The 15,102-nt window shown below is 31.3% G+C and overlaps 1 protein-coding gene across 1 annotated transcript; it reads right to left on the minus strand.

Annotated features, from left to right (window-relative positions):
- Window positions 1–194: 194 nt before the first annotated feature.
- Window positions 195–7,295, minus strand: LOC144437029 (adhesion G protein-coupled receptor L2-like). The gene is made up of 12 exons (XM_078125896.1): window positions 7,010–7,295; window positions 5,908–6,026; window positions 5,537–5,659; window positions 4,567–4,719; window positions 3,963–4,069; window positions 3,448–3,648; window positions 2,968–3,145; window positions 2,365–2,511; window positions 1,968–2,158; window positions 1,278–1,324; window positions 734–854; window positions 195–200 (listed from the first exon to the last, which is right to left on the minus strand). The coding sequence occupies exons 1-12, from the start codon at window positions 7,279–7,281 to the stop codon at window positions 195–197; spliced, it is 1,665 nt and encodes a 554-aa protein (XP_077982022.1). The 5' UTR covers window positions 7,282–7,295.
- Between the last annotated feature and the right edge of the window lie 7,807 nt (window positions 7,296–15,102).

The following is a 15,102-nucleotide window of genomic DNA, read 5'->3' on the forward strand; positions in this document are numbered from 1 at the left end:
AGTGATTATTAAATTTTTATGGGGGGGGGGGGAAATAAACCATCTAAAACCAACTAAGTTTGTAATTACTGGCAGCTTAATTGGTAATGTATGGGTTAATATAAGTATCTACGCTATAATATATTTACAGAAAAACTTTGCATTGACACTCTTTTGGTCAATTTTTAAAAGGTTTTGTATGTTGGTAAATTATTTTATACCTGATAAAGAATTATAATACTTTAATAAAATATTTAAGTCTGATTAAAACATTTGCTTCTTTTGTCATCCAGTAAAAGCATAAATTTTGATTATTGAAAAAACAGTTGATGACAAATTGGTAGCTTTACACATTGTTGGAAGTTACTTGACATTTGCCAAACATAGTAAGTTAATAATTAATATCACTCATTTGAAAACTTGTAATTATTTTAAATTGTTAATGTTGTTTAGTTGCTATTTACAATGTAAATGTGATACATTTAGATATGTCAGTTGCTAAGATGTTACCATACATATAAAATTATTGGTTGTCAACAAGCAATTTCAAACATAACAAAATTATACCTACTTATGTGGAGTAAACAATGTTGTAAAAACATTGAATATTTAGTTGATTCTAGTTGTAATAGCTTAGAAAATGTACACAATATTATATTTGCCAACTCAGACTTTTGCATTTATAATTTTCCTTTTTTAATATAATGGCCACTGAACGCTTAAATAGTGCAGACAACTTTTTTGCATGAGTTACCTTTGTGCCATGGACATCCACAAGTACAGCAAAATTAGTAAGATGGCTGCATGCACAAACAGTGTGAGTTTCATTGCTTTCTACTGTTTCACAACCATATTCTGACCATTCACCTTCACCACTGTAAAAAAAAGACACCATAAAGACAACAAATTTAGTAAGATGGCATCATGAACAGACAGTGTGAGTTTAGCATAAAAATTTGTGGGAGTTTCACCACTTCCTACTGTCTACATCTTGTATATGATAATAAATGGCTAAATTAATATAATATTTTGCAAATGAAATGAGATACTGATTGATGCAACCATTACATCATAGTTGATGCTTAACCAGTGGTCACATGGAGTATATCAACTGGACAGGATATCATTCACATATTTGAAACACAACATAAGGATAGAAAATTATGATATTTTGGAACTAAATATGATGAAGAATAGAAAAATGACTAGATTTTCCCAAGCATATTTGAGTATTATGACTAAATTAACTGATTAAATTAAGCAAATTTAATAAATGAAATGAAATAGATGACACTTACTCAAGAGTATAGTTCCAAAAAGAACACGCTGGATTAGTTCTATTAGCCTAAAAATGATAATTTCAGAAAATATTATTACAGTTAAATGAGTTTGTTAAAATTTTAAATAGCAATGCTGACAAAAATGACTAGCAGAACATTTATTGTTTTTTTCATGAATTTCTTCAAGTCACATGTATCATATCAGAAGCTTAAGGAATGCTATAAGACCGAACATCAAGAAGGTTTTTTTTTTTGTTTTTTTTTTTAATTAAAAAAGTTTCTTTGTGAAGTGGAGGTTTTTTAACATCATCATCCCATAGGTTAATTAATTAATTAATTAATTAATTATTAATTATTGATTATTGACAATGGTGAGGGGAGATAACTGTCAGTCAACAAAATGGCCAGTACGTTACTGGCCATTTTCTTGACTGCAGTAAGCAAGGTATATAAGTTACATGAGTAGTGTCAAACTTCTATTGAAATTACATTAGAAAACATGTATTGCATGTGATAGTACAAGTTAAAGACCCATGATTCAGTCTCATGTTCTAATTATAATGTTATCTTGTACATGTATAAGGAAAAGTTACACTCATTCTTTTGTTCAGTTTTGAACCACCTTTTTCTGAAACTCTGCCAAACTACTTTTTCACACATATTTGAATCCTGATACTATTGATGAACTCAAGTACACAAAATACTTACATTTTCATGTTGAAATACAATAATAGCTGGTTCAGCTAATTTGGTTGGAGAATGCATAGAGTTGATAGATGCAGAGATGACACGGGTATTCACCAATCTAGTTGCGTTATCTGTTGTGTTGTCATCAAAACTGTCTCCATTCAAGAATTGACCAATATGGTTGTATATCAAGAAGACTAACTTTGCAGTTCCTTTAATAACAAAAATAAAATAAAATGATCAACATAACTTAAAATAGTATTATATTACCATTTACATGCTTGTATGTGTTGCCATGCCAACCAGGACTGTGCTTATTGATCAGAAAAACTTTCCTGTGTTTTTTACTTTTACTTTTTGACTTGAATTACTAAGAGAAATTTTTGCCTGATAATCTGTTATTCAATTGACAACTTACCATTATCACTTCTTGCTTTTACACTTTCATAAGGTAGGCTAATTGAGTCAGAAACCATTTTCCAATCATCATTAGTTGATTTGGAGTTTTTCCTTGGAAACTTCACTTCACTGTTTTTCTCTTGATCAAAGTTTTCCACTTCCATTACTATTAAAGACATAGCTCATTGATTAGATGTGAAAGACTATGTGGTCCCGCCTTTGCATATTGTTTGTCATGTTTGGTCAACTTTATAACTTATCAAAGATGAATATACAAGTTTTTTATGGATGATAATAAAGAAGTATATCATTTATCTTATCCAATATCTCACCTCAGTTCCAACTTCCAATGAACAAAAGTGAAAATGGTTGTTTTAGAAAGCTGACAAATATTTTAATTTCACAGACATTTCTAAAAGAGTTAGAATATTCTGAAGTTTTAGTTCACCTCAATGTTCGTTGGGTTTGGTTTCATAAATTTACCAATATGCAATGTTTTAAGACGGTTTACTTTAAGGCAAACTATGAAGTAACACATAAGATTTTAAAAAAAAGAAAAGAAGAGAGAAGTGGTTTATTCTATGTGACCCTCAAAGTTTAAGAAAAAATAATGAATACTTACAGATATTCTGACTAGCTTGGGTGTTCCTGCCTTCTGGTAATTCATCAGCCAATAGGAATCCATTACTTTCCATTCCAGTCAGTAATTTAGTAGCTTCCTGTGTTAACTCATTTTGCAAATCCTTCCAAGCATTAGTGTGTTCTATTGCTAATAAATTGCTACCAGAGGCTGTGATACTCTACAGGATTAAAGATTTAATCATATCAAATTTAGTTTCAATAAGTTCTTGTCTAAGTAGAGAAGTTGGAAATTCTTTATTTTCTAGATTCACAAACATATTAATTCTAAACTTTGAACCATTTCTTTCTAAATATTAATATAATATAACCAGTCACTACAGGGAATGTAATTCCTCTTTGTGATAAGTCATTATAAGTTTAATTAAACTCGATATAAAAACCACAATTCTTATTGTGTGATCATTTCAAAGTACAGCCATTCAAAAATTAAAACTAGACTAATGATAATTGTTATACATACCTGAATGGTATCAGTGACAAATTCCAGCCTCTCCTCTCTACCTAGACTTTCCAGTAATTCTGGCAACATTTTTGGTAATTGATTGATAATATCCAGACATCTCACAACATCACCTCCGTATAATTTCTTCTTGGAATCTGTCTCACTTACCAAGATATCAGTAGTTTCAATAACATCATCAATGGTTTCTATACTTTGAAGCTGAAATATAAGATATTCATATCAATAAATAAATAAAAGGGCAAACCCTTTCATAGCAGTTAATATTTAAAGAGAAAAATTAATGACAACAAAATGAACACTTGTAATATGAGTAATATTGTACTTCAAGAAATGGAATAACTATTACATAGTTAATATAAGAATGCATTTAGTATTAATAATTGTGTATTAATAATTTTATACTTTAGAAATATGATACAGTAAAACTGAGAATTTTAAGAAAACATTTTAATATATCACATCATTTCATTTGTTATTCAAATATTAACAATTATATCTACTAGTTTATATACCTTTTCGTACATGGCAGTGACCCAAGGTGATTTACATTGGCTAAGATTAGGTCCCGTAGAGGGAGTCCATCTTGCAGGAATACCTTCACAGCTCCACCATGCTGTACCTGAACATAAAAATATGAAATTGTTCCATTAAGTCTACATCATACTGTAAGTTTCTGCCAACACAGCTTTTGTCTGAATAATGTGTTTTACTGACATGCATAGTATACTAGTAGAAATTAGTGAACCTGTTTGCAGGGGAAAATCTAAAGTTGTAAATGCTACAATACGATTGGTGGAAGATAAAAACATCTGTTAAAGTTTTTAATTGTGTGTGATTGTAAGGATATATGATACAAATGTGTCTATAAATCGAAAACAGTATAAAAGAATGTATAAACGCTACCAACAAATAGGCTAAAAGTAATTCTAAAAAATTTATATAGTAATAAGAAAAATAATTTAAATGAATTTAAGAATGATTTTGCTGCATATGTATGTATAAAAATATTGCTATTATTCTAAAGAGTGACTTGGCATTAATAAAGAATCTACATATCAAATAACTGAAAGATATCTAATATTAGTAAATTCTAAATTATAATAAATCATTACATACCATTCAAGCCATCTGGGCATTTCACTCTCGTGATTTCACCTGTTATTGTCATCGGCCAATCAATATCCCTGTTTCTGACAGCTTGGCAATGTAGTCCACTCCTATTAGTTGTTGTTTGTTTGGTGGTTGATTTCTCAGGTGCTTTTTCAATGTCTGGAAATTATGAGAAGTGAACAGAACAAAGTTTAGAACTGGACTTAAGAAAAACGGTAGAGAAATTGTAGGTGAAAAAGTGGACATGTATCAAAAACTAGTAAAAAGAAGGATTTTATTACAATTGGAGCATGATACAAATTTACAATATGACTGACATAAGAAAATAAACTGCATATACACACTTTAAGATAGAAAGTTGAAACAAATAGGGTTTTTTGCAACATTTTTTCTGATGAAATGAACTAACTTGTCACAGTGCAGACATCAATTGCAGACATCAAAACATTGGCACCTACATGTCTTTGTCTAGTCTAGTTGTAACAAAATTTAATGTAGAAAGAAATGCCATGTTTAATACTTTCTTTATAAGTGTAGCATGTGCAATTTCTTAATGGTTTCCTGTGTGTGTGTTGAAACAGGCAGTATTCCAATTTCAAAAAATAATTTTTTTTAAGTCAAGGAGTAAGAGTTGAGAAAAATAACTTTCAATCTCAAAACACTGAACTCAGCTGCACCCACCTACCCACCCACCTACCCACCCATAAGTTAAAAATTGTGCAGGGCTGAAATGTAGAAATAAAAGGTTTTAAATTCAACCTCATTGGGAGCAAGTTCTTATCATTTCATATCGAACTTGTATCTATCTCTTCAAGTTCTAGTCTCCCTCACGAGGTGTGTACGTGGACTGATCTTCGTTTATTCTACAAACTTAAACATTTACTAGTTCCTTGAATAAAGAGAATGCAGTATAATGATTGCAACCTTGATGTTAAAAATTCTTAGAAGTCATAAAAAGATAGATTGGCTTAAATACCTTGTACTGTTGGACTAGTATAAATGCCATGTGAGGTTACTTGCATTGTTGGCGTACGGGGTGTTGTATTCAATGTCGTTCGGTTGATAGTTGCGGAGGTTGAAAACTTGATTGGAGATGAATCTAAAAAAGAGACAAAACAAAAGAAGACAACACCATCTTTGTGAATAGCTTTGCTTTCAGAAGTTTATTACAGGTTAGGTTGATTCTCTGTTGTCATCTGTCATTCATCAACTTTTTCTATTTTCATCTTCTTCTCTGAAACTGGCTTTCAGATTGCTTTGATATTTGGTGTGCATGTCTGTCCCTTGGGGGAAGGCTACTCAAATGAAATATTTCTGTGTGTGACTTTAATCTCACAATTGACTTACTTGCTTGTCCATGATCACATCTATAAGTGACTTCTAGGTATTTGACAGTTCCAGGGCAGGGATCACCCTGAAATATACCATTATTAACTGGGACTCTACACCGTGACTGACCATTGCATCTATAGAGATATCATAGCAAAATGAAATATACCATTAGGCCTAATAAAAAAAATTGTGTGGTTCCGATTCCGATTTTAGAATAGGTGGGGTAGGTAGATTTTTTATTTTTATTTTATTACATTTTTTTCTGTGTGTGTTTAATTAAACTTTTCCAAATGGTCCCTGTGTTGTTTAATTCTTCCTATCACTGGATGTACAGCCATTACAGATTACAAGAATAGTTTTATTTTGTCTTTTTAAGTTGATGTCATTTTCCACATCCATTATTTCTTGTGAGACTTCACAATTTTTTGCGATTTATTTTTTTTCTTTCTCGAATACGTAAAGTTTAGGGTCAGCAGTGAAAAGCTATGTGGGGGTCGGGTAACAGGAACCAAACAATTATTTTTTTAGGCCTTATTAGCAGGGACTCTACACCATGGTTGACCACTACATCTATAGAGATATCATAGCAGCAAGGGAATTGGTACAATGTACATTATAGAAATATGCAAGACGAATGTTAACAATGTCATTATTTTCAACAAATTTAAAAAAAAATATTTTTGATGACTTGATTATCTATGGTTTGTGATTGTTTTCAAAACATATTACAACAAAAGCATATTGTAAGTGATTTGAGTAGCCATGGTTTCATGATCATTTTCAAACATGATAACAAAACACATAATCAAGTATAGTATATGGGTATAGATATGTGCAGAAATGTATCTCACTACAAATTACCATACAAAGTAATTATCATGGAAAAGGTGAAATGATGATAATTAACAACAATCAGTTTGTTAATTGTAATATTATTTATTAATTATTTAGTGAACAGTATATTTTATAAATCATTTCTTAGTTGGCTATTTCAAATGTTGTTTTCTTCATTTTCTTATTTCGTTAAGTCAGTTTATAAATTTATATCGGGGGGGGGGGGGGGGGGCTATAAATTTTGTACATTTTTATGGTCCCCATTAGGCAAATGGTCTGTTACCTGTCAGCAACAACTTCATAGGAAGAATCAGCTCGACAGTTTGTATCCTGTACAGTGGTTACACGTCGTCTGGGGCATGTTTGTGTGTCAAGTCGTCCATAGTTTGCCATCAGTATTTCAATTACACCATCTTCATCACATACAATCTCCATGTTTTCTTTCTCACAAGCTGTCTTATGGAGATCCTCTCCGTAGTCTATCGATGAAATTGAATCAGATGTTTCTGATCGTGATGATTCTCCTTCGTCTTCCAATTCTTCTGATTCTTTCATTATGTTTGGACCAGGTGGAGTTATCTGACCTTCAAAATATATGCAACAATTTCAGATAATATTCCAAATAAACAAAGCAAAACAAAACAACAAACCTTGGAGTTTATCAGCCTTTGATGGATGCTTAAGATTATTTGAGTAAAGTTGTATTTTGATGTGATTTTTTAATCAATCAATCAATCAATCAATCAATCAATCAATCAATCAATCAATCAATCAATCAATCAATCAATCAATCAATCAATCAACCAATGAGAATTCCTAAACATGAGTAATTAGTCCAATAAAAAGTTGAATGATGTTACAATCTGACATTCTCACAATGCATATGACGTCTTGTTCCCAAATTTTCATAAATTTGATAAAACCATTAAATTCAATGAGATGACATACCTGTAGCTAAACTGATGTTTAAGAATAGTAAAAAGACGATTATCCAGGATGAATTCATTATTATTATTATTATATTTCTGTTAAAAATTAATATTAATATTCCTTTCTACTGTTTTCAACTGTTAAGGAATATGTCTTCTCTTTCTGAATTAATCTGAAAAAAATAAAAATGAACAAATAAATGGATGCATGGATTGATACGGATCAAACAGACACAAACTATAGATAGACACAGACAAACAGAAGGATAGACAGAAGACAGACAGACAGACAGCCAACAGACAGACAGACAGACAGACAGTCAGACAGACAGACAGACAGACAGACATTGTAGGAAAGTCAGACATAGAAAAATAAACCAATTTCGGATTGAATTGTTTAAAATGAAAGGATAACAGTTTGAAATTTCAAACATTTATATATCACTCAGATGTGAAGTTACCAGTATTTCAGAGTTTGATATATTAGATCACATAATGGACAAAATATTGTGTCGAATAATTATAGATACAAGAAAATGAGTATTTTTGTCGAATCAAATATGTATACTAATTAGGATATTGCTGAAGAGAAAACTCTCATGAGAGGTGAAATACAATAATCCATCTAAAACATTGTGATTAATATGTAACTTTCACTTTCAATTCCACTTAAGAATGACATCATACCTTCCAGTGGAAACAGCTTTTATTTCTCATAGATATCTGTTACATATTTGCATATTTACATATTTCCATATTAAATTTCATATCATCATACAAACGTAAATGATAGTAAATTTATATTTGTTGATTGTAAATGTACCCATATGAAAACTATATACATAAGGATGATGAGATAAGGATAAAATTTAGACTAACTGGACATCTTTTCATATCCAAAAAATAGCTAGTATCCTGGTATGAAAATGAGAATCTGTAATAATTTGTCACCATTCAAATAGAAACATGATATGAAATACAAACGGTCATAAAATCATTACAACCATCTAGTAAATTTTAAGCTGAAATTTTGTCAGTTGCATGTTGGTTGATAAGTCATTTAATTCGATTATAATCTGATGTGGTGTATGAATACGACTAGATTGTTTGGTTTACCTCGAGATCTATTTCCTCATTTGTTTTTGATACTGTTGTTGTGGGAGTGAAGTGAAGACAGATCCCCATATCAGATGTTAATAATATTACTCTGTCATTACAACTGACCTCATTAAGGTCATCAAACAATAGTTATACCCTCCTAAATCAACAAGTCCAAGCAATGTATCAGTCATTATATATACAGCCAGCATAGACTGTTTTGTAGCTGGTTCAGTGCATAGCTATAGCATGTATATCATACATCCTAGGTAATCTTTGGTGTGTGACGTCCAATGTTAACATACCTCATTAAGGTCATATAACGATAGTTATACCCTACTAAATCAACAAGTCCAAGCAATGTGTCAATCATAATATATATACAGCCAGCATAGATTGTTTTGTTGCTGGTCAGTGCATAGCTATAACATTGTATGTCATACATCGCTAGGTAATCTTTGGTGTGTGACGTCCAACGTAAACATAAAATATGATTCAATATACAAACCTTGAACGCCACAATGGTGTTTGGAGTCAAAAAAAATATTTATAATTCAAACATGATAATTTCAAACACCAGGTTGTGAAACTTAAAGTAGTACTCTTCTGAAACCAAAGAACAATCTTAGACTTAACTATACCTGTGTTATATGCCATGAGAATTGGTCAATGTATGGACAGGTCGCTATAGTAGAGGTACACACAAACAGGGTATAAAAATGTGTTCTCTTTGTGCTCTGCACAGTGTGACATCATAGAGCAACTGACAACCTTTTTTTTCATTGTGCTCTATGACATGAAGGTTTGGCACAGGAAGTTGTTGGGGCAAGTGTCAGGCAAACCCATCCTCATTCAGTTTACATTTTTGTCAACAATTTATCAGATTACTCTGTCTGCTCTATTTGTAACCTTTTCATTCATAACATGATAAAGACTAACATTTTTCAAGTGAGATAAACGAGACTAGGGTGCAAAGGTCATTGTATGTGAAAGGGGAACTATATTTACCTAACAATTGTTTACCTCACTACACTGACAATCTGAAGGCTGTTTGATATATTTACAGTCAATGAACTCAAGGTTGTGTCAAAACCATTCAAGCAATCAACTTGTATTCTGTCAGTGTCAACTTCATTTTGGAAGAGAAAAAGTTCTAAGAATTTTGTTACTTGCTTGTGACATCAACACTCATATAACAATTTAGGAATTATGGAAAGGAAAATCTAGGTCAACAGAAGAACAACATAACAATTGTAAAAATTGACAAACTTGTACAAAGTCATGAATTTTTTTGCAAAGATTTTTGATGATAAAAGTTTGGGAAATCAATATTTAAGCCTAACTAATATATCATTGTGTAAGTAGCAGAACTCTACCTAAATAAAGTTGTTAACTATCATGAACCATGCACTCAGTGTTCTTTCTCTTAAAAGTTGGACAAAATACAATAAAATATATTTAATTTTACAGTCTGTAACTTTACTGTAGTTGAAAGAAGACAGTCTTACTTAGTCCACTTAATGTTAGGAAAGTATTTTCCTAAATATCAATTTTTAGTCGTCGTATATATTATCATTCATTTTGCAGTCTAGCATGACGTGATATGACTTACCAAGTCCTATATATAGATCCTAGGTAAATAGTGACGTCAAAATGGTACTAAAATAGAGTTTTACATTCCTTTGGTACAGACTCACAACCCAACCCCTTATTCAAAAATTTCTTTTGGAACAAAGTGTCCATTCTTGACTACTTACATAGCTATACAGTATAAAGAACTTTCTATTTCTATAACAGACACACCCATAATTCCCTTGGTTTGAGCTTCATTAGGTATAACCTTTGACCTTTGTGATTTCTACAGGTAGGTGATTTCTGTTAACATTCTATAACCTATGTTTTCTTTCTAAAAGTACCCTTCCATGATAATTGGTATATCATGGATGTTTTGATCAAATTCTATTATACCGTAATAACTAAGAGATGCAATTTCCCTTTAATGTTGTACGTTTTCTTGATGTCATTTCCTTGCAATTATATCCTCATTTGTATTTTTTTAAAAGCCAACTTACAAACACAAAGCCAATTTTTCTTTATGTTTCCTGTTTTATTCCAAAATTTACCAGTCATTTCCTTCAAATTCAATTCTTTGAGTCAACAACATTTTATAGTATACAGGTACATACATACATACATACATACATACATACATACATACATACATAACATACATACATACATACATACATACATACATACATACATACATACATACATACATACCATACCATACCATACCATACACAGCCAGCCAGACAGCCAGCCAAACATCAACAGACAGATGACAGACAGACAAACACTGATTTCACTTTTATATCATAGAAAAATTCATCAAATTGTTTGATACTTGTAATTACATACATTGACTCACTACAGAGCAATTCATTGCCCAGGGACTTGTTATGCTATAAATGTGAGACATATACCTGACAGAGTGCTATGAGTCAGTCACAGCTGTATTATCATTTTGATTTCTGTGTATTTTGATTTTCTATACGTATTTGTTGTAGTATATGGTCTGAGATACTTAGGATTTGTAGTTTGAAATGACAGAATATTTTAGAAACAGGAGGAAAACTCTATTCACTCATTGACATAAAAATCTGTTATGATATAAATGCCCTACTCAAGGAAATCTTAGTCATTAATTGCATGATGGGAAGTGATCTACTTCATTCATGTTGTCAGTAGATATTGAAAATATACGTCCCGGAGAACAGATTCCACAAATTTTGACAGATTCTGATTTTGATATTTTAATCTTTTTATATATTAATGAAAGTATTGGACACTGACTAGATTTTCTATGAATTTTGACACGTTTATTTTTTTTTTGTTAAATTCAGTTATGGTAGTCACAGTATCTTTTTCTAAAATATGACTCAGAGATATCATAAACATATACTTTTAGAAGCAAAAAAATTAAATTTTTGTCTCAGAAATAATGACTTGTTTTGAAAATAAATAATTCTCACCTTTCGATTTCTCAAAGATGTCTTCTCACCTTCACTTGTATCTTATAGTTCTATTACTCATGAAGGTCAAAGGTTACCTCAAAACAGTTTTGAAGAAATTGCCTTGAATTCTTATTTTTTGTCAGGAAAAATATCTGCTGTCACAAATCCATATGATGTACTACACTGCTACTGTTCGATTGTGAACCCTGATCCATCTGACTAATATTTGCCACAAAGTTAGGTGGTCCTCTTTGATAGTTCCCCTAGACAGAATTCCAGGTGTAAATTACCTGTTGCTTGGGGATATCCAATTTCATGGTAGTTGTAATGATGAAAGATTCTTTGTAAGAATAGACTTTAATAGACAATGGTGTCATGACATCAATCCCACCCATACTGACAATATAGACCACATGTGTTTATGTTGGTCTTTAAGACATGTACATTTGTTGAAAACAGGAAGGCTGTGCATCGTTCAGTGGTCTTCAAATATTGAACAAATGTAGTCTCACAAAGGCAGAATCTTTGTAAAGAGATGCTTTAAAAAATGAATTAAAAAAAAAAAATTTAAATAAAAGAACAAACTTTACTATATGCTAGCTACTTAATGCTTTGGTCAATGTGATTGAGAGGTACGGATGTTGAGAGGTTTCCTGTAAAGCCACTCTATGACCTAATTACTTGGGAGTATTCATCAATGTTGTCATGGTAGAATGTCGAAGTCTGCAAAGTATTCAGGATTTTGGTTTATTCATATTTTGAAATTATACAAACATCTAAAAAACATATACACCTCTATTTTATGTGGTGTAACAGCAACAGTAAGTGTGCTTTGATTTGTATAAATTTCAGTGATAGAGCGCCCTCAACCATATTTCACATATATCTTTTGTTTTTACAACCTGTTGCATGCTCTCATGGTGAGATCAAGAAAATACATTTAGCAAAGTGATTATTGACCAAGAAATTGAATATTCATTATTTTTATGATGTGCCTATAGGCAGTAATATTCTATTTCAGGTACCGAGAATTACAACCTGTGTGTATCTACAGTTGGAGCCATAATATTCATCACTTGTACAATCTACAATTAATAATGACACACACGCACAATTTATAAGTATCTGCCAAGAATTCATTACAGTTCTTTTAATTTATTGGGCTCAGTGACATCAATCATACCTTATTGTAAAATATACAATTATCATCTACATTGCACAACACAAGATTTAATATTTTATCAAATCTTACACTACAATATAATAACGTCGCATCATTGCAGTAAGGTAGTATCTGCCTATACAAAAATATTGCATAGCAGATACCACCTTACTGCACTGGTGCGACTATATATTCTTAAGTGATATCACAGAATGGGAAGATCATCAGAAATTTCACTATCTCCATAGTAGAAGGATAGTGTGAAAAGTTGGCACAGAATATGTTAAGTACATAAATAAAGTACATATAGTCATTTGAGTCTGTTTGACACACATAAAGGTGAGAAAAGATGGACATAATTAAGATACATGATAAAATTAGGTGTTAGGAAAGGTGAATGTTAAAACAATCTTATTCATTGCTGACTTATATACTTTTTCCAAGATAGTTCATTCTCGCAAACCATAGCTGATAATTCTTCCTTGACACCGAGAAATATCAAGGACCTGCAACCTTGGATGGTGCCGTAAAAGAGGTGTTGTTTACGACAATACAATAATTATCATATCAGTATATAGTCTAGCTGATAGACCATAGGGTTTTCTTTTGATAATAGGTGACTGAAAGTCGTATTACTCCAAACATGCACATTGAGGGCGTTTACACCGACCAGAGTTACAGTCTTCCTCGGCTTTTGTCCAGCAACCTTCCAAGCGTAGATCTGCATCTTATAAATCAGAATTGTATACTCAAAACTTTTTTTGTAATTTTCAAATTAAAAGCTAGAATTTGTCTCATATGTACACTACTTGTAGGGAAGACATTCATATACAGGATTGCTCTTCTGAAGGATGATGCATGGTTCATTTGCTGATGTGTCTAACACTGTAATATGTCTCATCTGATAGAGGGCGCACTACTAGTTTGGTGATTCATTTCTCCTACTCTCTGATACACATTAACAATTTCATAAATAATTGAGAAATATGAATTTGCATGATTCGATCTATCTAATCAATTCAATCAGAAAATAACTGATAAGTTGGTCAATACGTACATGTATGGTTCACTTTTTTACATAATGAAACATTTGACAACAACACTACACATACATTTACTAAATATTTAATTTCAAGGCACAGTGAAAGTGTTTCTCTCTCTTAAAATTCATTACTGTTACATTTACATTAATAAAGTTAAATTTCAAATGCTAAGTATTATTTACACAAAATATAAAAAAGTGAATTCATTTTATAAACTTTTCTGTAAAAAATTCTAAATTTGTACAAAATATCTCTAAGCTTTATACAGGGTTGTGTCTTTAGACACAAACTTTCAATGTGTTTTGGGTTTAAAACTGACTTCAATAGGTGTAGCTAGATCACTCCACTCAGTGTGTTCTATGGTTTGTGTTACAGTCATTCACACAACTAAGTCTTACAATTAAGTTAATAACCTAAATTCTTGGTCAGTGTGTCCTCTCAGGAAAGACAAAACTTTGTGTTATTTTTTTAAAAATGATAAAAAACTGGATTTTTCTTCATAGCATAGAGGAACATCAAATTTTGGTGCATCACAAGAAACTGTTGTGTATAAAGTGGCACATCACTGGACACACTGCTCATGGTTGTATAAAATATTAATCTTCCCTACTCATACCAAAATGATGTATATAGTAAACTGATCTGATACAAACTTTCTAGTGATCTTATTTGCATTATTCAAATCAACCTTATTTTCTTATTTGCCTATTCAATATAATTTGTATATTCAAATCAATCTTATTTGCATATTCAATCTAATTTGTATATTCAAATCACTCTTATTTGTATATTTAAATCAATCTTAATTGCATATTCAATCAATTTTATTTGCATATTCAAAGCAATCTTAATTCTGAGTACCTGTAATAGCATTTCACCTCTAGCAAGTCGAAAATGAACAAGAAGGTTGACTTATTCTCACGTGCGCATCTATTATCTATATGTGTAACGGGAGCAGCAGAAGTCATGGTGCTGACCAAGAAATCGAATAGTCGTTATTTTTATGGCAAACCTAGGTAGTAGAATTCTATTACAGGTATTGAGAATTACATATTCAATCAATCTAATTTGCATATTCAAATCAAATGTATTTGCATATTCATCAAATCATGAATTTATTAGCTAAC

This window comes from Glandiceps talaboti, chromosome 6 (assembly GCF_964340395.1).
Source record: "Glandiceps talaboti chromosome 6, keGlaTala1.1, whole genome shotgun sequence".
Classification (NCBI taxonomy): domain Eukaryota; kingdom Metazoa; phylum Hemichordata; class Enteropneusta; family Spengelidae; genus Glandiceps; species Glandiceps talaboti.